The sequence below is a fragment of the Mangifera indica genome, chromosome 4, assembly GCF_011075055.1.
Source record: "Mangifera indica cultivar Alphonso chromosome 4, CATAS_Mindica_2.1, whole genome shotgun sequence".
Classification (NCBI taxonomy): domain Eukaryota; kingdom Viridiplantae; phylum Streptophyta; class Magnoliopsida; order Sapindales; family Anacardiaceae; genus Mangifera; species Mangifera indica.
Window position 1 is genome coordinate 15,429,882 of NC_058140.1, and position 25,905 is coordinate 15,455,786.

General features: G+C 33.6%; 4 protein-coding genes across 10 annotated transcripts; all 4 read left to right on the plus strand.

Moving 5' to 3' along the window:
* The first annotated feature begins 121 nt into the window (after positions 1-121).
* On the plus strand, positions 122-8,071 carry LOC123215111 (COP9 signalosome complex subunit 8). 3 transcript variants are annotated; one of them, XR_006501953.1, is made up of 7 exons: positions 122-279; positions 1,921-2,038; positions 2,116-2,195; positions 2,331-2,512; positions 6,397-6,504; positions 6,676-6,835; positions 7,667-8,071. XR_006501953.1 is itself a non-coding variant. In XM_044635170.1 (6 exons), the coding sequence occupies exons 2-6, from the start codon at positions 1,955-1,957 to the stop codon at positions 7,804-7,806; spliced, it is 594 nt and encodes a 197-aa protein (XP_044491105.1). In that variant the 5' UTR covers positions 122-279; positions 1,921-1,954; the 3' UTR covers positions 7,807-8,071. The 3 variants fall into 3 exon arrangements, 2 of the variants coding, with proteins under 2 accessions (XP_044491105.1, XP_044491106.1); XM_044635170.1 differs by lacking the exon at positions 6,676-6,835; XM_044635171.1 differs by lacking the exon at positions 6,676-6,835 and having other exon boundaries at positions 128-279; positions 1,948-2,038.
* Positions 8,072-8,690: 619 nt separating this feature from the next.
* Positions 8,691-14,064, plus strand: LOC123213794 (exosome complex component RRP41 homolog). Its single transcript, XM_044633373.1, has 13 exons — positions 8,691-8,828; positions 9,768-9,830; positions 9,919-9,965; positions 10,045-10,105; positions 10,187-10,225; positions 10,299-10,366; positions 10,774-10,852; positions 10,934-10,970; positions 11,689-11,805; positions 11,933-12,018; positions 12,799-12,888; positions 13,082-13,145; positions 13,666-14,064. Exons 2-12 carry the CDS (start codon positions 9,777-9,779, stop codon positions 13,127-13,129), a joined length of 726 nt encoding a protein of 241 aa, XP_044489308.1. The 5' UTR covers positions 8,691-8,828; positions 9,768-9,776; the 3' UTR covers positions 13,130-13,145; positions 13,666-14,064.
* On the plus strand, positions 8,803-19,636 carry LOC123213793 (cleavage and polyadenylation specificity factor subunit 3-I). 3 transcript variants are annotated; one of them, XM_044633371.1, is made up of 6 exons: positions 8,803-8,828; positions 16,037-16,215; positions 16,322-16,419; positions 17,236-17,281; positions 17,363-17,512; positions 17,797-19,636. In XM_044633371.1, the coding sequence occupies exons 2-6, from the start codon at positions 16,066-16,068 to the stop codon at positions 19,435-19,437; spliced, it is 2,085 nt and encodes a 694-aa protein (XP_044489306.1). In that variant the 5' UTR covers positions 8,803-8,828; positions 16,037-16,065; the 3' UTR covers positions 19,438-19,636. The 3 variants fall into 3 exon arrangements, with proteins under 3 accessions (XP_044489306.1, XP_044489305.1, XP_044489307.1); XM_044633370.1 differs by lacking the exon at positions 8,803-8,828 and adding an exon at positions 14,940-15,094; XM_044633372.1 differs by lacking the exon at positions 8,803-8,828 and adding an exon at positions 15,276-15,545.
* Positions 19,637-20,601: 965 nt separating this feature from the next.
* Positions 20,602-25,659, plus strand: LOC123213300 (magnesium transporter MRS2-4-like). Of its 3 annotated transcripts, none has more exons than XR_006501685.1 (5): positions 20,602-21,184; positions 22,344-22,771; positions 24,080-24,361; positions 24,584-24,854; positions 25,515-25,659. XR_006501685.1 is itself a non-coding variant. In XM_044632702.1 (4 exons), exons 1-4 carry the CDS (start codon positions 20,947-20,949, stop codon positions 24,665-24,667), a joined length of 1,032 nt encoding a protein of 343 aa, XP_044488637.1. In that variant the 5' UTR covers positions 20,602-20,946; the 3' UTR covers positions 24,668-25,055. The 3 variants fall into 3 exon arrangements, 1 of the variants encoding a protein (XP_044488637.1); XR_006501684.1 differs by lacking the exon at positions 25,515-25,659 and adding an exon at positions 25,091-25,413; XM_044632702.1 differs by lacking the exon at positions 25,515-25,659 and having other exon boundaries at positions 24,584-25,055.
* Positions 25,660-25,905: the final 246 nt, after the last annotated feature.

A 25,905-nucleotide genomic window follows, 5' to 3' on the forward strand; every position in this document is an offset into this window, starting at 1 on the left:
TTGTTTGTTTAAAGTACCCTAATATAATAATTAAAATTGTATTTTTGTTCAAATATAAAATTGACAGAATTTATTTTCAAACTAAACTTTAAGAAGTTGCATAGAATTTAGCCAATACTTCTTTCAAATTGGTCTGTGGGCTTTAATACAATCGGCCCATAATAGTTCGTCCTCTACGCAACTCATGAACTTAACTACGAAGTAGGCGGGGAAGCGAATCTTGTGCAGGTTAGGGTTTTTGCCCTCTCGACTCCGTTTCATCAGAAACCTTCTAGCACGGTAACTTACTCCTTTCTTTTTTTTTTTTTGGTCGCTGACTTTCACACAAAGTTTACTGGGTTTCACTTTTTGTATGATATGGGGTGATAGTTTTGTTTAATTCGTCAAATATTTGAAGAACCCGATTTGGTTCCGCTTTAATTTCTCCGAAATTATTTATATAATGCGTAGAATAGGAAGTGGGTAGCTGGTATTTATAGTTATAATTTTAAAAGCGTTGTTTTTTCTTTTGTTGAGAGGTGAAAAATTGCTTTTTTAAAAAAATAAATAAATGCATTTTGGTTCTGTTACTGCCGCCTCGTTCTAATGCATACAATGAAATGTAGAGGTAGAGACACGGCCACCTGAAGGCAGATACATTTGATGTTGTTGTATATTTGCTTTTGTCTGATTGCTGTATTCTGAGAAGTGAAATATTGTTACAGAAAATTGTTGCAAAACAGGTCTTTTATGGTTTATGTCTTTGTGAATTATATATGCAGACAATATGCATAAATTGTTAGGGTGTTGTGTATGCAGTATCAAGTTTGTATTAAAGAATGTCCAATCATCAATGTTTTGTCCCATTAAGGCATTAACTTAATTCATTAATTGTATAATTCCCTAAAGACATTAATTTATTAGATTATTTGTTTGTGTAAAGAAAGTAGAATGCTCACATACGGTTATGCTATGGTAATGACAGTTTGATTACATAGTCATATTTTTTCAGTATGAAACTGGAAGTTCAATTTGAACTCTACTAGTATGAGGTTGCACATTATGAATATGATGTTACATATTACTTTATCTTTGTGATTTCTGGAAGTGATGTTGGAATGAATTTCAATTTATTTCCAGTCAGTTTTGTGATTACAGCCGAAAAGAAATTTTGTGAAGCTGAAACTAGCCCTCAGCCTCAATTGTTCTAATCTTGTCTTCACTCTTACATAGTTGATAGATATGGAATATGTAAGCCCTGAAGGACTTTGATTGGATGGTTGCCGACCTATGGAAGTATAAATCTTTTTTAATATAAATACTAATGGCTAATACTTCAATATAATTAGAGTATTATGATAATTTTGTTGATTGATTAGGGAAAAATCAACAATTCAAAATGAAATATCTATGCTCATGCTTATCATTTATATTATGTGACTAGCAACATTGCATGTTAACCGTATTTTACATTATTAAGTGCTATATATATTTAATTTTTTGTTCCATTCTGTAATATTAATGGTTTCAAACTAAAATTTAAAGTATAAAGATTTAAGATATTGGAAGATACTAGAGTTATTCAGTGATGGGTAAAAACATATTTTATATTTATATAATAAAAACATTTTTAAAATTAACTAACATATTAAGAGTATACATGCTTTTATGACTCGGAATTCCGTCCTTCAGATAGGGTAGAGATACTCATTTCAAATAGAAAGAATGGAATTCCTGAGAATGCATTCCGGAATTCCCAGTCCATGTTTTAAATTAAAATTCTTTACATATATTGGGTGTGAATGTAGTTTGGTAATTTTGTGTAAATTTTTTAATTTTGGGTAATTAAGTATACATATTTTTATATCACTCTTAAAAAACGCCTAATTTATTAAAAGCCCTTTAATTAATAACCCTTTGTTTGAATTGATGTATACATAGTGTGTTGATCGTGGAAGAAAATTGCAGAAAAGCCATGGAATTTCCTTCTCTAACTCAAGCTTTAGTTTCGAAATCATTCGAAAAGATCGCTGATATCTGTGATGAACTCATGCTTCAGGTAAATCTCCAACTTTGCCTCACCTATTCTTTATACACGTTTCAACAAGCCTTAATTTAGGTTATTCTCTCAATTAGGTTGCTGCTGATGGCATTAATTTTCAAGACGAGTGGCCTTACACTATCCATCTTCTAGGCCACATTTATGTCAATGATATGTAAGTTTTAGTATTTATGTCAAATTTTGAAATATGTTCTGGGAATTTTTACTACTTATTGAATTTTTTGCATTTTAAAGAAAATTTTCATAATAAAAACCCGTTCTTATTTCAACTGTGAATTTGAAATTACAGTAACAGCGCACGGTTCCTTTGGAAATCCATACCGGTTGGAATCAAAGAGAGCCAGCCGGAAGTGGTTGCAGCTTGGGGTATTGGGCAGAAGCTCTGGACGCGAGACTATGCTGGTGTTTATGAGTCCATTCGTGGCTTTCAATGGAGTCAAGAAGCACAGGATCTTGTTAATGCATTCTCAGGTAAGTTTTTCTTTTAAATAAAAATATTTTCTTGACTTGGTGTATAACTACCTTTATTGTTTTATGGAGCATGATAACAGGAAGATTTAAAAATTGATTGTTTTAGATTGTAATGGTGAAGGTTGCTTTTTTTAATCATTTGTTTTGCTGCAGCATTTTTTCATCTTTCTGTGAATGTAGGTCAAAAGTTGTTAAATTTGTTCTTGATAGACAGAAGCATATATGTGTGGGATGTCATTTTTGTTTTTAATCTTCAGTCCTTTCTCGGTGATAACTATGTCTTTACTCTCTGGGTTTATTGTACTCAAATGGAATTTCTTAAAGTGAAACAACGCAGTTTATTATTGAAGTTTTTCTCATCTCTGCTACTGTTGGGGTTGGTTGCAACTATATGTAAATATATAGAATATGCTATTAAACATTGGCCGATATTGAGGTTCTATATTTTTGTGTCCAGTGCTGGCTTCAGTTTTGAGCACAAATTTGATTTGGCTTTTAGTTTGGAGATTCAGTTCATCAAACCAAATTTACACAATCCTAGATTTTGATTATAGTAACTGATATTTCTGTTCAATTATAAGGGGTTTTCTTCTTCTTTTAAATCACTAGGTACTTGTTGGATTATAAGTGGTTTGATTTTGATTTGAGGATTATTGAGTTTAGGAAGTTAAATCTTTGCTTTTATATTTTTCCTTAATGTGTTTACTTCACTCTCTTATGCAAAAATCAAATCCAACATTAAGTCTCCAGTTACTTGCTGAATTATAAGTGGTTCAATTGGGAGATGATTCAGTTTAGGAAGCTAAGGGGCTCTTTGTTTATGTATTGAACTTATTGTTTTTGTTTTTGCTTCATCGGAGCATGTGTAGAATGCTTTCATTTACAGTTTTTAATGTTTTAAATTTAAAACTGTTTCAGAACAAGCAAAAGAGGGATACTAAAACTTGAAAGAAAAGACAAAAGCAGAATATTTATTTTATTATTTTGTTAACGGTTAGGATGATAAGCCATTTGAATTTGTCTTTTTATGCTAACTGTTAACAAAATGACTAAATATATTCAAATTGTTTGTCTTTCCCATTTTAATCTCTCTCCTCCCTGTTCTAAGTTAAACAAAGTGTAAACAACTACATTCAACCCAAGACAAACAAACCCTAGGTCATTTGCTTGTTAATTTTGTCCTCAATATTTCTATTAATTCTCTTAATCATGAATCAGAAACAACAGATGAAATAGATAAATGTGATTGGTTTGATTTGTACATAGAATTCTGTACTTTGAGAATTACCTTGTAAGGAATCTTATCAAACTAGTGGGGTTTCCAAGAATCACTTAAAAATAATTACCAAATAAGATTCAACCGGGGTTGCTGGCCTGACCTCTTGTATGCTTTAGTTAACAAAGTGATATTGGCAGTAGAATTAAGCAAATACCATTTTATTTTAGATAATGCCACAACCTTTTGTTTCTAGTACTTCATATAGAACCTTACCTTTGAACACGTATAATATTTCGAAAGAATTAGTTAAGCTAATCAAAAGGCACTCAACATAGCCTGAATGGTATGATCTAAGTCCAACATATGAAAATTATATCTTGGAAATCAGTTCAAAACCTTTCTAAGTCCAAAACCAAATGAAAAATTTGTGATAAACCATATCACGTACAAATAAGGACCACTTATCTAAACAACTTAACAATTGGAGCTGCATTGTCTTCTTGCACTCAAAAAACACTTTGCTAACTTTGTTACATTCATAAGAGTGAAGAACAAATAAGATTAATTTAGGAATAACAAGATAGATATATGGTATTTAGTCTTTGTCTTTATGTATTTTAGAGTTTATATGTCTATTAAGATTAAGAATATATCATAGTTGTCAAAGTCAAAAATTGCCAAAAGGCGATAGGGGATCCTATTACCTAGGCAGAAAAGGCGAGCTGAGGACATCGCTTCCTTACCTAAAGTGATTAACAAAATTCTATTAAAATTTTCAATTTCCATTCAAATATATATAAATTTTTACTACATCTGCTATAAAAAAATTGGCCAGCAACTAGTTTTCATGTTTAGATCCTCTATGATGACATATAAGGGGTCTGTGACTGACGACCTATTTAACAACCTTAAATCAATCTAGAAACCTCTCTGGCAACCCTGCATATCTCTAGAAACCTCTCTAGCAGCCTTAGAACTTGTCGACAACCTCTTCAGCGACCTTAGAACTCGTCGTTGACCTCTTGACCATTTCAAAACTTGTTGGTGATTTATCCGACATCTTAAAATCTCATTGCTAACCTTAGAAATTGCCAATAACCCTCATATCCGACTAGAAAGTGCCCAAAACCTGCTAAAAAGCCTGACATTGTGCTAGAAAATGTCATGAAATCACTAGTAACTCTCAAATCTTGTCAGAGATAGCCTAGGTGATAATAAAAGGCTATTTTTCCTGTGCATAAAGCTTCTCCAACAGTGCAAAAAAACACTGAAGGTGATTACTTTTGAACCTCTGGTTGCTTTGACCATACTCAAGGCAATGGCCACATTGCCTTGAGTAAAGCCTCGCCTTTCACAACAACAGAATATATGCCTTTTTCTTTTCTGTTTTACTAGTTTCATCTAATTTGATTGTTATCTCTGCAAATATAATTTGTAATCTCGTTTAAGCCTATAAGAGACCTCCTATTTATTGAGAAATTAGTCGTCAATGAATAATTGATAAAAGTATTGTTTCTATGAATTTCTTCCCTGAGTCTTATTCTGAATTCATTATCAACTTCTTTCAATGTGAATAGGTCTGCTTTTGGGCTAACATGATAAGAGTGACAATCACATTAATAGAGATAGCAATCAAATCAAATGAAAATGATAAAATATAGGCATATAATCTTAGCCCTAATAGAAAAATAATTCCTAAAATATAAAAGATAAAAAGACATATTAATTAACCCTATACCTGTCTTGTTCTTCCTCTTCAAAGGCTCCATCTATCACTTACTAAACCCACAAACTAGGCCACTGTAGTCAATTATGCGTGGATTAGCCCAACAAGGAGCTTATTTCTAAATTAAGTCTACATTTCATACCAGTGTCATAGACAATATTTCTTGTTGCTGATGCATTAATTGAGTATATTGTTCTAGACTAGCGACAAAAGTGATGTAAAGATATATGTTAAGCATTACTTTCAATCATTGATGATTGAGGACTTCACTTCTTAATTGACCGTTCCTATTAGTATACTTGGATTAAGTCTTTTATTCACCATATATAATATAACAAATAACAGGATACATTGTATTTCAGGACTTTAGTGTATGACTATTATTGTATAATCTTCAATAAAAGTACTGAATTCTGTCAACTTAGCTCTGACATGACCCTTGAAAGATCTTACAGAGGAAAACTGCATAGGCAATATTGAAAGTCGTCACTATTGTTATTTCCATTAAAGAGATTATTTATGATTGTCATGTTGTGTTAGCGTGAACTTTCTAATTTGATTTCTGGATATTCAATTACTTCCAAGAAAACCTCCTTTTGTCCATGTAAAAAGGTATGAATCTTAAAGAGATGTTGTGAATCATGAAAATACCCAGTGTTTAGCAAAGTTACTGGAATATACTGTGCAAGGGGAACATGGTACCTTTTAAGGAATTTATTCTGCAACTGATCACACTATCTAGACAAAGTGTATGATTACTGAAGAAGCAGAGCATTTGTATAAACTTCTAATAATTATTCTCTAGCTTGTTTCTAGATTCTTTGGCTGTCTGATTGCTCACTGAATTGTGAAATTTGTTCCTCTGTTGAATCTTCCTAAGATGTGTTAATATGTTTAGCACCACAGTGCCATTAAAGTCTGTTTTTGTCTCTTTTGTAGAGCTTTACACAAAGAGGATGTTTCAGCTATTGGTGTCTGCTTACTCGACTATAAGCGTCCAAGACACAGCTCTCTTTTTGGGAATGAATGAGGAGGATGCCACATATTGTAAGATTTTGTTATTGCTCACTTCACTTGCTCAGTAACCCTAGCAATATGATTACATCTTTTATGTTTTTTCTTGATGATGCTTGAGTTAAATAGGATCTATTGATGCTTTGGTTAAATTATAATCTCTCTGTTTGCTGAAAAAACATGAAAAATTGAACTGGAAAACAGTGCAGGGACACGAAAGCAGGCTTCATGTTTAACTGGAGAATGAGTAGACCATGTTTCATAATCTCAGAACCTTCTTGTTTACAATGCATAAAGAGAAATGAGGCCCCAAGTCAGCCTATCTGAATTGATGGAAGAACTCTCAAAATGCCATTAGTTGACTGTAAGTTGGAAAGTTGTGAGGGTCAGTGAACTCACTAATATAAAACTAGAGTCCCAGATTCAGAGTCCTAGTGAATGTCTTTTGGCAAAACTATGCACTGACCATAAAGGATAGGATCATTGGTTGAGATAATATCATTTTAATCATTATTCTAGCATCTCTAGTTAAACTGCTGGAGTTTAATTCCGAAGACTTTTTATGACAATTCAGAGAGTTAACACCAATCAGAACCCCAATGACAAATACCCAAGATAAATAATTTCATTGTATTAATTTGCATTTTGAATTGAAGCATTTCTAATTCAGGACATGATGGAGGGGTGTTCTGGCACCAAATATACGTCTTTCATCGTGTTGGTTTGGGTTTATGCCCACTGTTGGCTTTCGAAGATGAAAAATTCACTGCCTAAGAAACTGATCTAAAACTATATTAGTTTTGGAATGTTTAAAATAATTACATTTGGAGAAAGATAATGATATGTTTGATTTTTAAGTATGCCGAAAGTGATTATATATTTGTGTTTGCTGTACATTTATGCTGTACAATCATACAATTTTACTATACGAATTATGATGTTTCTCATAATATCTCCTTGCATTGGTACATAATCTGCTAAAATGCTTTCGGGTAAGACTTTCTGCAAGTAATTTTGGATCAAGAAAATTAGGTTTATTTGTTCCAGAAAGCTTCTTGAATTTCTTTAGATGCATTAAATGCTATCTGTATTTGAGCTTTTATAAGGTGCTGTAAGCTACGCAATGCTCACATGCTGAATATATATATTCATATATAAAACATTATATCTCAATGTGGCTTTTCATTTGATGCAGATGTAATACAGCAAGGTTGGAATTTGGACCCTGCTTCTCAAATGCTAACCGTGAAGAAACAGCCAAACGGGATAGAGCAGAAACTAGATCCCAGCAAACTACAGCGCTTGACGGAATATGTGTTCCACCTTGAACATTAACTCTATAAATATGACAAAATAGTGAGCTGTGCCAGCTTCTGATTTGGAATCTTCATTTGGAGGAAGTAAATGTTTTGAAGATATTCAGACCTCGGTTGTAATATTTTGCTTTAACTCTGTTTTTTTTTTTTTTTTTTTGGGCCTTTTTTGGAGGCCCAGTGCCGATCATTTCATTAATTGAATTAGCTGCAACTGCTATTGTATTTCTGAAATTTGACCTTAATAGTGGCACTACAAAAGCAAAGGAGCAAGGTGTTAAGAGGAATTGTGCTATTTGTTATTCTGGTAAAAACGGAAAAGATTGTAATTATTGTTAAATATGTGGTAGCAAAAATCATTATGTGGACAAATGCTGGAGTTGAGTTTAAACTTAGACTTGAATTAGACGAGTTTTAACAAAAACTCTTCGTCGAAGTTTGATATTGATGAACATCAGTGAAGATGTTGTCCTTGTTCTTAGTAAAGACTTTTATTGTTAGAAAAAGGAAAGAGTTTGTTGCTAAAAGAAGGAGATAAATCGTCATCGGAGAAAAAACTTTGACCTAGTAAGGGGAAAACATAAATTTTTTAAAACTTAAATTTGAAATGAAATTATTAATTTTTAAAATTTAAAGAAGGAAATGAGGTTGAAGTTTTTTTTTTTTTAATATTATTGATAAAAAAGTAATTTTATTTTTAGAATTAATAGATTTAATTAATTTTAATAATTTATAAATGAATATTTAGGTTGTTGAGAGATAATGAGTAAGAAATGGGTGAAAGAGGATACTTTAGGAGGGAATAAGTCTTTGGCCTTATTAAAATTGTATTTTTGTTTGAAAATAAATTCACAAAGAATTGATCATGAAGTAATTATTTTCAAACTAAACTATAAGAATTTGCATAAAATTTTGTTAATGGGCTTTAACACTATCGGCCCATAATAGTTCATCCTCAACCGCGAAGTCGGCGGGCGAGGGAAACTTGTTCAAGTTAGGGTTTTTGCCATCTCTTCTCCGTTTCATTAGAAACCTTTTAGCACGGTAACTTACTCCTCTCATTCTCACTTTTTTCTTCCTATTTTTTTGTCGCTTTCACACAAAGTTTACTGGGTTTTACTTTTTGTATGATATGATAGTTTCGTTTTAGTCGTCAAATATTTTAAGAACCCGATTTAGTTCTGCTTTAATTTCTTGGAAATTATCAATAAAATGCGTAGAATGAGAAGTGGGTATCTGGTATTTATAGGTATAATTTTGAAATATTTGTTTTTTCTTTTGTTGAGAGGTGAAAATTTGCTTTTTTTTTTTTTTTAAATAAATGCATTTTGGTGCTGTTACTGCCACCTCGTTCTAATGCATACAATGGAATGTAGAGGCAGAGACACGGCCTCCTGAAGGCTGATAAATTTGATGTTATTGTATATCATTGCTTTTGTCTGATTGCTGTATTCTGAGAAGTGAAATATTGTTACAGAAAATTGCTGCAAAACAGGTCTTCTACTATTATATGGTTTATGTCTCCGTGAATTATATATACTAACAAAATGCATAAATTTTTAGTCTATCGTGTATTCAGTATCAAATTTTGTATTAAAGAATGTCCAATCATCAATGTTTTGTCCCATTAAGGCATTAGCTTAATTCATTAATTGTATGGTTCCCTAAAGACATTAATTTATTAGATTATTTTTTTGTGTTAAGAAAGAAGAATGCTCACATCAGGTCATGCTCTGGTAATGGAAGTTAGATTACATAGTCATATTTTCTTCAGTATGAAACTGCAAGTTCAATTTGAACTCTACTGGTACGAGGTTGCATATTATAAATATGATGTTACATATTACTTTATCTTTGTAATTACTGGATTTGATGTTGGAATGCATTTCAATTCATTGCTAGTCAATTTTGTGATTGATGGCTGAAAAGCAATTTCGTGAAGTTGAAAATAACCCTCCTAATCTCTTCTTCACTCTCACATAGTTGATAGAGATGGAATATGTAAGCCCTGAAGGACTTCGATTGGATGGTCGCCGACCTATGGAAGTATAAATCTTTTTCCTCTTCTCGTTATGCTTCCTTTTTGACTTTTTTTTTTCCAATATTAGATTTATATTCATTTCAACAATCCCAGATGAGGCAACTACGAGCCGAGATTGGTGTCGTTGCCAAAGCAGATGGGTAAACCACCACTTTATCTTTTAATTATTTTTTTCCAGATTACTTTCATTTTTAATTTACTTTGCCATGCAATTTCTAGTTCTGCTATGTTTGAGATGGGTAACACAAAAGTCATTGCTGCAGTCTATGGCCCTAGAGAGGTACCCTTCTCTCTCACTCTCTCTCTCTGTGAAAGGTCATAAGTGATGCTCATTCTGTAAGAAATTTACTGTGTTTTTCAGGTTCAAAATAGGAGCCAGCAAATCACTGACCAAGCACTGGTAACATTCTCAATAAAATTTTTAATTTTTTAAAATTTGAAACTCCAAACAATTGTATTTATATATTTCTCAGGTGCGCTGTGAGTATAGCATGGCTAATTTTAGTACTGGAGATCGTATGAGAAAACCGAGGGGTGACAGGTTGAAACATATTCTTTAAATTCTTTGATATGTTTTAAATCTTAATTTCTGTGTATTTGCATCATTGTACAAATTGCTTACCATCTGTTGAATTGGGTGGAAAATTGATTGCACATGCATAGGAATATGGATAGACTTTGGCTATTTTTTTCTCTGAGGTTCACTGGGTTATGCCTAAATGATGGTTGATTTATGGGTTTTTGGAAAGAATATTCAAAAAAGAGTAAATTTTTAGTGGAGGAATTAACCCATGCTTATTGTTAGCAATGAGTTCTATAGCCGTTAGAAGATGTATCTGTGTTTTGTTTTGAACAATTCCTTCACATTTTGCACAACTTAACTGATAAATGTTATTTTAGGAGTATATTTTTTTGATTTATACATGATTATTTTTGTTGTGCACCTAGGCGATCAACAGAGATATCTCTTGTTATTCGTCAGACAATGGAAGCATGCATATTGACCAATTTGTTACCTCGTTCTCAGGTATTTTGCAGATCACTGGGAACCCTTTGTAGTTCCCAAATGGTATTGCTTTTTCTGAGCATTTCTTTGTTGATTCTGCAGATAGATATTTTTGTACAAGTTCTACAAGCAGATGGGGGTAAGTCATTCCTCAATCTAATGAGTCTGTGTTTGTGTAATTTCCATCAGCCCCTCTCCCACCCAATTGTTTTTTCTTTTTCATTTTTATATTCTTTTTTGAATTATAGATTAGAAAAAGGCTCATTGAGTTGAGCTAATACAATGGAAACTTTAAAAAATAATTTTAGATTTCACTGAACTTGGTTGAGTAGTGTAGTGCTTATATCATTCTATTTAAAGTGGTAGTGTAATTGCTCCATGTAGACTTTCTTTGAGGTTACCTTTGTCTCACAATTGGTTGTGGTGGACCCGTAGACTTCCTTTACTTTTGCTTTTTTTTTTTTTTTTTTCAAAAGAAACATATCTGGACATAAGAGCTCATCTATGTGTAATTGTGTATGAATCAGTTTTAGGAGATTAATAGGAAATACAATTTGACATATTCTGCTGAAGTAAAATTTTCAAATGTCTTACCCTATCTCACCATGCCCTGTTTCTTTGGGTCCCTCAAATTCTTTGTTGCTAAGTCACCGCCCTTCACTGGATTAACCCAAACTGGATCAGTCTTTTGGTCGCACTGAATTTGTGACATTGTTTGCTCCCTCTATTGATAGACAGCAATAGTGAGACTTAGGCAGTATAAATCATGTAGAACTAGTTGTTCCATTTAATCCTAAACAACTCCTAATGAAACATGAAAAATAAATTCTTATTGAATTGGGACTTGTTGTCTGCAGGAACTCGATCTGCATGTATTAATGCTGCAACATTGGCGCTTGCAGATGCTGGGATTCCAATGCATGATATTGTTACTTCATGTAGTGCTGGATACCTCAATGGTACCCCTCTTCTTGGTATGGTCATTTACCTTATCATTTTCTTCTAGCAGTATGATTTTGTTTTTTCAATTAGTTTTTATATGGTATAGTATTAAATCTTGTAGAACTTGATTGTTATACTGAAGACTTGTGATGTGGGCAGATTTAAATTATGTTGAAGATAGTGCGGGGGGTCCCGATGTCACTGTAGGCATTCTACCTACATTGGACAAAGTTACTCTTCTTCAGGTTTTTGTCTGACATTCTTCTTTTTCTTGTTATTGACTATGCTTATGAATGTTTTGAGTCTTGCATTATAGTTTCAAATTTCAGATGTATGGAGGTTGGTTCATGTAGTGTTTTTAATAAAATTGCCTCTTTTGGCTCATATAAACTGTTGGGTTTCATCTATATAACATGCAGTTGCAAAGAACTGAATGTTTATCCTTACTTGAAATTCATTTGACAAATTATCATTCACAAACCCTGGTTCACATTGTATATAATTAGTGAAAAGAAGGTGCCTCCATTATCCAACATTGGTTTAAAACGGTATTGGCATCTGCTTCAGTTGGCACGAAGTCTCTCTGCTACAATCTTTAATCTTTCTTTTGTCTGTTAATGCTGATCTTTTAGCCAGGTTGAAGCCAAACTCTCATCTCAGGCTGTCATGTTAGATCTTTAATGAATTTGGTATCCGTTGGTGAATCATTAATGCTGTGTCGCTAACTGGTTGTAAAATAATTTCGAAGTAAAACTGAACTTTCATCTGTTCATCACAATTAGTTGAACAATATATATCGGTTCTGATTAGGTTCTTTTGAACAGTTTTGCCATTCTAGTTTTCGGTACAGTTTTGCAATGTTTTTGAAGTGTGGAATGTAATTTTAAATGTTGACATTGTGTCCTTCTGTTTGTGTACCGGAATTTCTTCATCATTGAGGTTTATTTATACATTGATTAGCAGAGTTTTCAAGTTATCTGGAAAAATCTTTACTCCTACAACTCTCATATTTGTTTCCGGCACAGATGGATGCTAAGTTACCAACTGATACATTTGAAGATGTCATGCAACTTGCAACTGAAGGCTGCAAGGCAGTAGCAAATTATATTCGAGAAGTATGAACTTGTTTTTAATCTGTTCATAATTTTCATTGTCTTGTGAATTTAATTTGATTTTTATCTGGGACCTATGTGTTTTAATCATTGCGAATGGTATTCTTCTGTTTATTTTCTTCATTAATTACTTAAACAACATACTTGGTAATTACTTGCAAGAATTATTACGAATATTGATTGAATCACTTGGCAGGTGCTACTAGAGAATACAAAGCAGTTGGAGTATCGCCGAGGTTCATAAATGATAATCACAGCGGGTGAGTTAAGACCATCTTTTTTTGTTTATTTGTCAGGTTGGAAGGGTAGTTTTTTTTATATAACCCAGAAAGGCCTCCACACTAGCTTAGCCAACTCAAATTTGAAATTAATATATATATACACACACACACACACACACACACACTATAAGAGAAAAAGTTGTTCATTGATTGAGGTTGAGTTGACCACATACTATTAGTTGAGCATAGTGTTTGATTCCATGCTTGGTGAGATAATTGAATCTCAAATTGAACATATTTGGATAAAGAAACGTGGAGCGAAGTGGAAAAAAAACTTGATAAGTTCTTGAGCTCGCTAAGTTCATTCCTTTCGTTAGATGCAGCTTGGGTGGTACCATTTATATTCTCTTTATCTGCTTTTGCTTCTTGAGGGAAAAAAAAAAATTGTGTTCCATTGCAGTCAAATCTTTCATTTTGAGAATGGCAACGTGAAAAACTTAGAATAGAAAAATAGATTTGATTATAAATGACTAACAAGTTGAAAGTTCTTATAATGCAGGTAAATTATTTCTGGATTCTGCAGCCTGGCCTGGTCTTTCTTGGTCTTGGAATCAAACTATTTTTACAGGGGAGATTTAAAATCATTTAGGGATCGCCAGTGTATTATCTCCTTAAACCAACATTCAGCCCTTGCGAGCAGGCGTAATCATAGCATTTTCGTCTGTGCACCTTTCTTAGAGGAAACCTTTTAGTTATCCATACTTGGTTAGATTCATACAGCTGCTCAGAATTCCTGCAAAACTGATTTTTAAGGGACTTAGAATAAGAAGTATTGAGGGGAAAATGTTTTGTAATGTTAAGAGTATTTCATTAGATGTTAGTTCTTGTCTCTTTCTCTGTTTTTATATGAATATTTCCTGAGAAAAGCTTGAAATGTGAGTCATATATTCTCACTCAATTTGTTTGATTTTTCGTTAGATTTCTGCCATGGCCAAAGGTGGAGCTTTAATGTTTTTCATGCCTTTTTTTTGTGTTTACTCATTCACTTGAAACCTTTAATTAATTACTCTAATTAAAAAAAAAAAAGCGCCAATCATGTACACTTGTTTTTTATGTTTCTTTAATTTTCTAGGATTTATTTGTTTTGGGGTCATAAATTTTATGTAATTTTTAAGAATTTTTGGGATAAAAAAATTGGGCCTTTTAATTTTTCTATGAGTTGCAGTGGTAGTATTGTTATTTAGTAAAAATTAATGGCGGGGGAGGAAAGTGATTTTTTTTAATACCATCGGATGATATGTTAAAGAGAGAAAAAAAATGGATGGACTTATAGGTCATACATTGGATAACAATATTATGTGTATATAATTTGAATATATAAATAATATATCTTGTGATTAATTATATTTAAATTATATAAAAAATAATAATTTATTTTATCGATGGAATTTAATATAGCTTAATAGATGATATTGTAAATTCATTTTCCTTTTTTCTAGCATTGTTGAATAACCACAACCATTAATACCCTAATTAGTAATATATTTACAATAAAATTATGTATATATATTTTTAATACGTAATTTTGATAAATATGTCATTTTGCCAACAACTTTAAAGATTACTCTTTTTAACACCAAATTCTTAAATTTTGAGGATATCAATCTTGAAACTATTATGGTAACATTGTTCTCAAATTTTTACATATCTTTAAGAGACCCACAATAATATTTTTGTTCGAATATAAAATGAAAAGAAATTGATCATCATTAAGTAATTATTTTCAAGCTAAACTTTTGAGAAGTTGCATAAAATTTTGCCAATAATTGTTTCAAATGGTCTGTGGGCTTTAATGCAATCGGCCCACAATGGTTCATCCTCTGCACCACTCAAGTAACTCAACCGCGAGGTAGGCGGGGAAACGAAGCTTGTCCAAGTTAGGGTTTTTGCCCTCTCTACTCTGTTTTATCAGAAAACCTTTTAGCACGGTAAGTTACTCCTCATAGTTTTCTTTCTCATTTTTTTCACTGAATCTCACACAAAGTTTACTGGGTTTCACTTTTTGTATGATGTGGGGTGGGTGAGGGTTTGGTTTAATTCGTCGATTAAATATTATTTATTTTTCAAGCATAATATAGAATATATAAAATTAAACAATTAAATTCTTCAATATTAATTTCTATTTTGCTGGGGAAATGTTTACATTTGGAAGAACAGTTTGATTTGTTCGAAAAGACTGTGAAGTCAGAGCTGCCAAGCCATTTCAACAACCCAGAATCGCTTTCAGATTATTTATCGAAGTCTATAGTCGTAATCTCCATTGGCAGTAACGATTACATAAATAATTTTCTTGAAACCAAGTTCTTCAATACAAACCAACGTTTTGCTCCTGAGCCATTCGCTCAACTACTCGTAGATTCACTCTCTCTGCAGCTTGAGGTTTACTCTCTCCCTCTTTCTCAAACACCCACAAAATTAGGTTTTTGATCCAAACTTGAATTCGAATTCGAGTTTGGATCGAACAAGCCAGGACTCTTTTTTGAAGTGGGTATCTGGTCTTTATAGGCATAGTTTTGAATATTTTTTTTTGGGGGGGGTGAGATGGGATTTTGCTTTTGTTTTTTTTTTATAAATGCATTTTTAGTGCTGACATTAACACCTCGTTTCAATGCATACAATGAAATGTAGAGGCAGAGACATGGCCACCTGAAGAAGGCTGATGCATTTGATGTTGTTGTATATCATTGCTTTTGTCTGATTACATTGTCATATTTTTTCAGTATGAAACTGGAAGTTCAATTTGAACTCTACTAGAATGAGGTTGCAGTGTCTTGTGATTTCTGGAAATGTTTTTGGAATGCATTTTAATTCATTTCTAGTTGGTTTTGTGATTGATGGCTGAAATACAATTTCTTGAATATACCTTGTAGTGGGGCTTGAATATTTTTCAAATTAAAAAATGGCTTCAATGGGACAACCACCATCACTTAAAAGGCGGGATGCACCTTCAAATAGAGAAGGGGATCAGCTTACTATAACCCCCTTGGGAGCTGGTAATGAAGTGGGACGGTCCTGTGTGTACATGTCTTACAAGGGGAAAATTATTTTGGTATGTCAAATCTTTAGATTTGAAGTCTTTGCAAGTTGGTTTTCTTATTTTTGTTCTTCTCAGTGAAAGCCATTTTTTCATCTTTTTTACATGGCATGGATGATAGTTTGACTGTGGAATTCATCCTGCTTACTCGGGCATGGCAGCTTTGCCTTACTTTGATGAGATTGATCCTTCAACAATAGACGTCCTTCTCATCACTCAGTAAGTACTCACTTCTCTATTTGTTTTTCTTTTCTTATGCTAAATACATTAATCAGATGTTGGGATGTTGATGCAATTCAAATCTATGAATATTACTAGATTTCATGATGCAAAGGAATTTCTAGAACATTATTTCTGTGCAGTTAACTTTTCCTAAGGGATGAAATTGGGGTTTTCTAGAATATTTTTTGTGCTTATGATTTGATTTAAGCTAAGATCATCATAATGATATGGTCCAAGATTTGAGTAAGGTCAAGTTTAGTTGGTTTCTTGATCGGCTGCACTTTGTGTTTATGGTTTTACATATGAGGCAAGTAAATAAAGATTTTAATAAATTTTAAAGAGCTTGTATCTCTAAATATAAGCTTAACAATCCCTGACAACAGATTTTGAGTAAAATAAAAGGTGGAATTGGGATTTCTTGGCTCTTTTTTTTTTAAATTTTTTCCTTATTTTGGAAATCCACTAAATTCAATCTAATTAGTAGATCTGTGCTTTAACTATTAATTTAAGTTCAAAAAGTTGTTTAATTACAAAAATCTAACCTTATGCTATATCATTTTTCCTTTCTTATTCTCCTTCTATGTAGTATCGCTTCATCTTTTAGCAGTTCTTCTTTTGTATGTTTGTCAGCCTAAGAAATATAGTAGTGCTTTAAATTAATCAAAAATTGACTTTTCTTTCTAGCTTAAGCTGCAAGATTTCAGGGTTCACTTTTATCTTCGATGATAAAAATTGATATAGCTCTTTCTTTTTGTCTCTCAAATATACATTGTCATGTTAACTCCTGATGACTGTATGTTCCTCTGCTTGCAGCTTTCATTTGGATCATGCTGCATCCCTACCTTATTTTCTTGAGAAGGTATGTCACATTTTTACTGTACTAATACAAGATTATTTCTATTTTACTTCAGTTAAATTAATATATATGAATTTTTTGTAGACCACATTTAGAGGCAGAGTGTTTATGACTCATGCAACAAAGGCTATATACAAGCTGCTTTTGACAGATTATGTGAAAGTGAGCAAAGTTTCAGTTGAAGATATGTTGTTTGATGAGCAAGACATCAATCGCTCCATGGATAAAATTGAAGTGAGTAGTTCCTGTGCTGCATGTTTTAATTTTCTTTGGTCTGCAGACTTGGGTCTTTCTCAAATACTTGGTTTCCATATCTGTAGACCTACATTTGATTTTCATAAAATTTTCCTCAAATCTTTTACTGTTGTGAACTTTGGTTTTTAATTCTATATTTGGTGCAGTACCACAACAGTTTCAATAATGTAGATGTCAGTTTTTAATTTTAATTTCCTATCATTTTATCATATCTATTCATCTTACCAATAAATGTGATAATAATATTTATTTATTGACCCCAGGTTCTTGACTTTCATCAAACTGTGGAGGTAAATGGCATTAAGTTCTGGTGCTATACTGCTGGCCACGTCCTTGGTGCTGCCATGTTTATGGTTGACATTGCAGGTGTACGAGTCCTCTATACTGGAGATTATTCTCGTGAAGAAGATCGCCATCTTCGTGCTGCTGAGCTCCCACAATTCTCCCCTGATATATGTATAATCGAATCCACTTATGGTGTCCAGCTGCATCAACCACGTCACATTCGTGAGAAGCGCTTCACTGATGTTATTCACACAACTATTTCTCATGGTGGCCGTGTTCTAATTCCAGCATTTGCCCTTGGTCGTGCTCAAGAGCTTCTCCTAATCCTTGATGATTATTGGTCTAACCATCCTGAGCTCCACAATATTCCAATATATTATGCTTCTCCACTTGCCAAAAAGTGTATGGCTGTTTATCAGACATACATCCTTTCCATGAACGAGAGGATTCGCAACCAGTTTGCAAACTCAAACCCCTTCAAGTTTAAGCACATTTCACCGTTAAACAGCATTGAGGATTTCAATGATGTTGGCCCATCAGTGGTGATGGCAAGCCCTGGTGGACTTCAGAGTGGCTTGTCACGACAATTATTTGACATATGGTGCTCTGACAAGAAAAATGCTTGTGTCTTACCAGGTTATGTCGTCGAGGGGACATTGGCAAAAACCATAATCAGTGAACCAAAAGAAGTCACTCTCATGAATGGTCTCACAGCTCAGCTTAACATGCAGGTCCATTACATATCCTTCTCTGCCCATGCAGACTATGCTCAGACTAGTACATTTTTGAAGGAGCTCATGCCTCCCAACATAATTCTTGTTCATGGTGAATCACATGAAATGGGGAGGCTCAAAACGAAGCTGCTGACTGAGTTTGCTGATTGTAACACCAAAATTATCACCCCAAAGAATTGTCAGTCTGTTGAAATGTATTTTAACTCAGAGAAAATGGCAAAAACCATCGGAAGGCTGGCTGAGAAAACTCCAGAAGTTGGTGATACGGTCAGTGGTATTCTTGTAAAGAAAGGATTCACTTATCAGATTATGGCTCCTGATGATCTCCACATATTCTCACAGCTATCCACAGCAAATGTCACTCAGAGGATTACTATCCCCTACTCTGGTGCATTTGGTGTGGTAAAGTACCGACTTGAACAGATATACGAGAGTGTTGAGTCATCAACAGATGAGGAGTCTGGGGTTCCTACTTTGCGAGTGCATGATCGAGTAACTCTGAAGCAGGATTCAGAGAAGCATCTTTCAATGCATTGGACTTCAGATCCTATTAGTGACATGGTATCAGATTCTATAGTGGCACTTGTTCTAAATATCAGTCGACAGATCCCCAAGGTAGTCATTGAATCTGAAGCTGTAGAATCCGAGGAAGAAAGCGGGAAGAAAGCAGAAAAGGTTGTTCATGCACTGCTTGTGTCACTCTTTGGAGATGTGAAATTAGGAGAGAATGGAAAGCTCACGATTAGTGTTGATGGGAACGTGGCGCATCTTGATAAACAGAGCGGAGATGTTGAGAGTGAAAATGAAGGCCTCAAGGAAAGAGTAAGAACAGCCTTTCAACGAATCCAAAGCGCTGTAAAGCCTATCCCACTCTCTGCATCTTAACATAGTTTCTTTTCTAATCTAATGTATTTCCCATGTTCCAGGATTTTGGTGGAATTTTGGAATGCCTGGATTTAATTTTGTAAGTTTTGCAGAATGTAGATTGTAATGGACTGATTTTCAGCCCACCTTTTGTGCACTGATTTGGATTATGGATACATCAACCTTTTCATAATATCTTACTTTCATTAATTATTCCTAACAGAATTTTGTAATTCGGAATTCTTTTGAGCATTGTCTGTCCATTGCTTGACAAAAAAGAAACAAAAAAGGGACTAATTTTTCGAGGGCACAATGCAGTTAGATCAGAATGCCAAGAGTCTTATCTAATTTTTAAATAATGCCCCCTTATTTCATCTTGTACCTAGGAGGTTTAGATAACAACAAAAAAACCCAATCCTTTGTTATGAAACGGACAATATTGGGTGTATTTGTTATTTTGCGGAACCCTTGAATGAGTTTTGACTTCCTCTAATTTCAACTTCACATCATATATTATATAATAAGAGGTTCATATTGTCTGTAAAACCCCCGAGGTTTGCGATATATTCCGACCCAAACGTTATGGATTCTCTGTTATAAATGAAACAAAAGAAGGGCAAGGCAGTAATTTCAGATAAAAGTCTTCTGTAAATTAAATAAAAAAATCAAATGCCCTTGCCACTTTTATTTTCTAAACAAACACATAAAATAAAAAATAAAAATAAAAAACCTGATCCGTGCGGTACAAACAAACAAGAGATGACAGAAAACCACAACGAAAGAAAGGAGATATAAGGGAATTCGCATGGAATTCCTGAAGCCGTTGGTCGCCATAGACGCCGCCATTGAGGCCAGAATGGTGGTGGATTGTGGCCTTGGTAAGGCAACAGTGATTAGCGACGAGTGATTTTAGTATTTTTAATTTTTATTTTATCTAGATTGTATTCAAACATTAAAACCGTATTTATTTATTTTGTTTGTATTTAAAATAATTATTTTTTAATGGATAAATTATTAAATAAATTAAGGTGAAGGTAAGGGGAATAGAAGTATTTGTGACCTTTGTCAGTGAATTTATAATTTCGAAATTCATACAGCAGGAGGGGGGGGGGGGGGGGGGGGGGGGGAGTGGGGGGCGTGTGGGGAAGGAAAATAAATTAAAGAAAGTATGGAGTAAACATACATTATGAAAAACAGTAGCTTCATAATGAGCCTTAGTATTTGATTCCCTTACTTTGTCACCCCAAAATAAACGAACGCCTGGCGAATCCATGGAACTTGAGAGGATTATCACCATCAGGAGTCACCACCACCACCACCACCCGTACCCTCCTTCACATCGTCGAGGCCTTCATTGGCCTCTCGTTTTCATAAAACATAGAAAATTACCCTTTTTTTACAAACGAATTAATTACAAACAAAGTACAAACCTCTTCATTATCATTATCGTTTCTCTTCAATGGGGAAGGGTGCTTTGTTGTTTCGCTCCATCCGGCGTCGTTTAAAAAGAAACGTGGCCCCCCGCCGCCAATGCCGCCTCCGCTCCTCTCGGTGGGTGCTTCGGCTCAGAGCATGATCAGTGGTGGGTCGGTGCCGGCCGTGGCGGCAAAGGGGAAGAAGAAAGCGAGGCTGTGGATGAGGTTTGATTTCTCGGGAAAATGGGAGATTGTTGAATGTGATAAGGGTGTTATTATCGAACGCGCGGGAATTCCGGCGAGGGATTTGAGGATTCTTGGCCCTGTGTTCTCTCACTCTTCTAATATCCATGGTGAGTTTTTTTTTTTTTGTGAATTGTTTTATGTTTTCTGATCTGGTGTGGTGAATTATATTGATATGATCCGTTGTTTTTGCGAAAATTTTGATTTTTCTTGTGTGTTTTTGTGAGGATAGTTTTTGTTTGATTGGTTTTAGATTGCGAATGTAGAGAGAGGAGGAATTTGAGGTTAAGAAGTGATTTTATTTTAGTAATTTTTGAGGGATTAAGAGGTTTAGAAGAGCCAGTTTCTGTCGTTTGTTTGTGCTGATGGAGGGAATATGATTTACCAAATTGAGGTTTTATTGTGTTTCGGAGGACTTAAGTGTTGGGATCATTTTTCTTGATGTGGAAGTTTTCATCTTGTATCATATGATTAAAATTCTGCTTAATCATATGCCTCCTGTTGGAAACTTTGACTGAATTTGACTTTGAGGAGTTTTTCATCGTGGATTTTTGCTTTGGGGAAGTTTGGTGTCTCCGAGCATTGATTAAATTTGTGAAAATTTTCTGTTTTTTTTTTTTTTAATTTCATATGAATTCGCTAGTTTTCTTTGTTTCAAGGCTAGTCAAATCAGGGGGAAGTTCTCACTTTGACTATCCAACAGACAAGGTTGAGGTTTATTCAGGTGGACTTTATATGATACACTTGGTTGTTAGTTGGACATTGTTCGGTTGTTGAGTTGGCCAATTTATTTTGATGGTTACACTAAATCTTATTTTGCATGTTGAGTGATAGTTTAAATAATGGCGTCTAGTGAGATTGTTCACCCTTTTATACGGATACTAGTTACCTTGTATAATTTGTAATATGCTTAATAAAATGTATAGTGGTAGCTATTGTGTCTTTTAGTCTCTTTGTAAAGATTCTTGCTTTGGTTGTGATTTGCATGGCAGTACAAACAACTACAAAGGTGGCATTGGATTCTATTATCAGCATAGCCATGATCTCAGTTTTAACACTCTCATTGTTACATATCAATTTGCCTTTTTGCTTCATCTTTCCAAAATCTTCCTTTAAGTTTTGAGGATAGTCTATCATTTTGTTATAATATTTACTTATATATCTGTGGTTTCCAGTGAGTTACTGCCTAATATTTTACTTGAATTATACACATTGCTTCTGATGAGAACGATTCTGATAATTATGTGTGTTCTGTCTTACTCTCTGCAGCTAGGGAGAAGGCCATTGTTATCAATTTGGAGTTCATAAAAGCTATAGTTACGCTTCAAGAAGTGCTGTTGCTTGATCCTCTCCGCCAGGAAGTGCTTGCTTTTGTGGATCAGCTTAGGCAACAACTTCCATCTGGAGCAAAGGCTGCAGACATGCAAGATACTGAATTGCAGGTTTCCACGCATGAAAAGTGGTCACCTATTCCAGAATCTGTTGAAGGTGTACAGAACGAGCTTCCATTTGAGTTTCAGGTTCTGGAGATTGCATTAGAGGTTGTTTGTACATATTTGGGCTTGAGTGTGGCTTACCTTGAGAGAGACTCTTACCCTGTATTGGATGAACTGGCAAGAAGCGTTAGCACCAAGAATCTTGAACATGTGCAAAGTTTGAAAAGCAATCTTACACGTCTACTTGCACGTGTACAAAAGGTATTTGATGAATTTTATTTGCTTGCTTCTCCTGGTTCATGTAATTCTTTATTGTACCTATTTCTGGTTGATTAGTATGGTAGAATGATCTTTTGTTGCTTCCTCATGGTGAAGGTTAAAATTGTGGTGTAATACCATAATGTCAGAGTCAGAGTGTAATTCTTCTCACAATCTTTTTTTTTTTTTTTTAATCATTGGTTATGAATATGGTGGAGCAGCTGGTAAAAGGATGGAAAAAGGTAAAATATCACTAGTTCATGCCTTCAAGCTGTCTACCACTACCAAGATTTTTTACATGGGAGAATCAGTGTTAATAATATTTCTAATTTCTCACATAAGGCACTTGGTAGCAGCTTGCCATTGTTTTGAAATGGCTTTCCTGTGGTCTTGGGATTTCTATGTTCAACTGGGAGCAAATTGAATTATTGTTGAGAAACCTGTTTTCGATATCTATTTCATTGAAGCCAAGAAGACATAAAAAACTTTTATATTTTTTAACCAAAGTATAATAGATTTTTATTTGCTTTGCTATATGGTCTCTAGAATTTACTGATAATATATTATTAGAGTTCCCTGAAGATTGGAGTGTATAAGCAGTCTTGGAAAGTTTACAAAGTATTTTTTAAAAATGTATACCACTCTTTTCAAAGATTGCTACTAGACAAGCATGTTTGATACCATACAGGATTAGATAAAAATGTAGCACATATGCAAACTTCTATGTAATTCTTCCGTAGGAACTGGTATTTCATTGCTATATGATTGCCAAATGATTTATTTTAAATTAAACTAGCTAAATGATTTGTTTGAATTTGTTTAATTTATTATAGCTCTTACTCCTCCAGTCACATCATGCCACATAAGTTTGTATGTGTATTTTGAGATTTTGATATTTATGCTGTTGAAAGCTTTTACACTGTAGAAGCTCTCATAGTTTCTGTTTTCATGGGATCGACTTGTTATAACCGAAGAGTTCTTCAGTTTAGGACGAAACAAAAATATGATTTTTCTTTTTTATTTTTATGTTTTAATAAATCACAATTGCAGCAGAACATCCACCAATTCAAAAAAGATTTATTTAATTTGCATAATTTTGTGTTGTCATAATCCTTATTGTTATGTTTTTTAATATTTGGATTCGCCTTTATTAAAATTAAACCAATCAGGTATTGGGCTGGAAATATCATAGAACAAAATTTTGATTTCTATCGTGTAATTGTTTGCATGCTTACAGTTGTCAGTTGGTGAATCTGCATCATTGTCTTTTTGTTAATCATTTGTATTGAAACACTTTTCTCTCTATGTCAGGTGAGGGATGAGATAGAGCATTTACTAGATGACAATGAAGATATGGCACAATTATATTTAACAAGGAAGCACGTCCAGAATCAGCAAGCTGAGGCCTTGCTAGTAGCTGCAGCTTCAAATAGTATTGTTGCTAGAGCACCTCATCATTATCGACTTAGCTCTAGCAAGAGTGGAAGTTTGGTGACAAGTACCTTTATGGATGATAATGATGTCAAAGATTTGGAGATGTTGCTTGAAGCTTACTTTATGCAGCTAGATGCAACACGCAACAGGATACTTTCTGTGAGTAATTTCCTCTTAATTGTTACAGGAATATCTGTCACCCTCTTTCATAAACTAGAATTCAAGATTTTTAGTTCGAGGATTATTTAGGTAGTTGATATCGGATTTGTGGAATCATTTGTGGTTGATATGAGGTAGCACCTAAATGCAATCTAATTTTTTTGGTAGCTTGACAAAAGTTAACTTCATTATTTTTTTTTTTTCTTAAATTCAATTTTGCAGGTCCGTGAATATATCGATGACACGGAAGACTATGTGAATATCCAACTTGACAACCAGCGTAACAAACTCATCCAGTTCCAATAGATATTGGCCATTGCATCATTAACTATAGGTTTTAACACCTTGATAACTGGGATATTTGGGATGAACATCCCTTTTCCATTGTATAAAATTGATGGCATATTTGGAATCTTTGTTGGAAGCACAACTGCTGCTGCTGTTCTGCTTTTCATACTCCTGCTAGGATATGCCGGATGGAGGAAGCTGCTTGGTACATAAAATCCTCATAGCTACATTTTATATTCTCAAATTTACAAACTTTATTTTCTTATTTATGAATCGTTTATCTTTGAAAACACATACAATACTTGAGGGCCTAGTATCAAATAGCTTTTGTAAAAAACTGAATATACAGGTACAATACCTTTGTTTTATAGTTATACAATGTTAATGAGCATGGGGTTCTTTTGCATTGATGGTTGTCAACAGTGTAATTTGGATTTGTAGTGTCACCAGCTGTACAGAAAGAGTTGAATTGTCTGGATCCGTTGCTGGACTGATCCAAAAGATCGATTGCCTTATGATGTAATGATTCAGATGGAGTAATATTATACAGAGAAGAATTGATGCAGGGAAAAAAAAAATGCATTTTGGACACCATTTCATACTGAACTGGCCTTTTATGACAAGTTTAGATTGAATTAGAGAGAAGATCCAACATTGTAAAACAGTCAAAATATTATTACTTGTATGGATGTAAATTACTTGCATAAAATTTTAAATGCTTATGGGAGAATTATTGTTATTTTATATGAATATAAAGTGTTTATTATGTAAGCATTAAAGAATTTTGTCAAGAAGGTAGGTGGCATGTTCCTTTTAGTGGCAGACACCAGATTTGTTTTTGACAGTCAAAAATATTTTGTTGCAGGGTCTAGTACAGTTTGGACATGACAAAACAAATCAGTTTGGCAAAAGAGGCTAAGTTTCATAATTTGAGCATTTCAGGTAAAGAACTTGCACATGTTAAACTAATTTCCCACTCAAATTTCAGTAGGATGAGGTGGTTTTTTATTGAATAAATTAAAGGAACGGGAAATTATTCTAATAATTTATTTTTTATTTTAATATTATATCATAGATATTATTTGGTTTATTAATTTATTATTAAATTGATATAGTAAATAATATAAATAATTAAATAATTATATTATCAATGTAATTTTAATTTTGTTATAATTTTATTTTTATTTAAAAAATATAATTTAACAAGACACTTAACTAAGATAATAAATTAATATTTTTTAATTACTATCAAACAA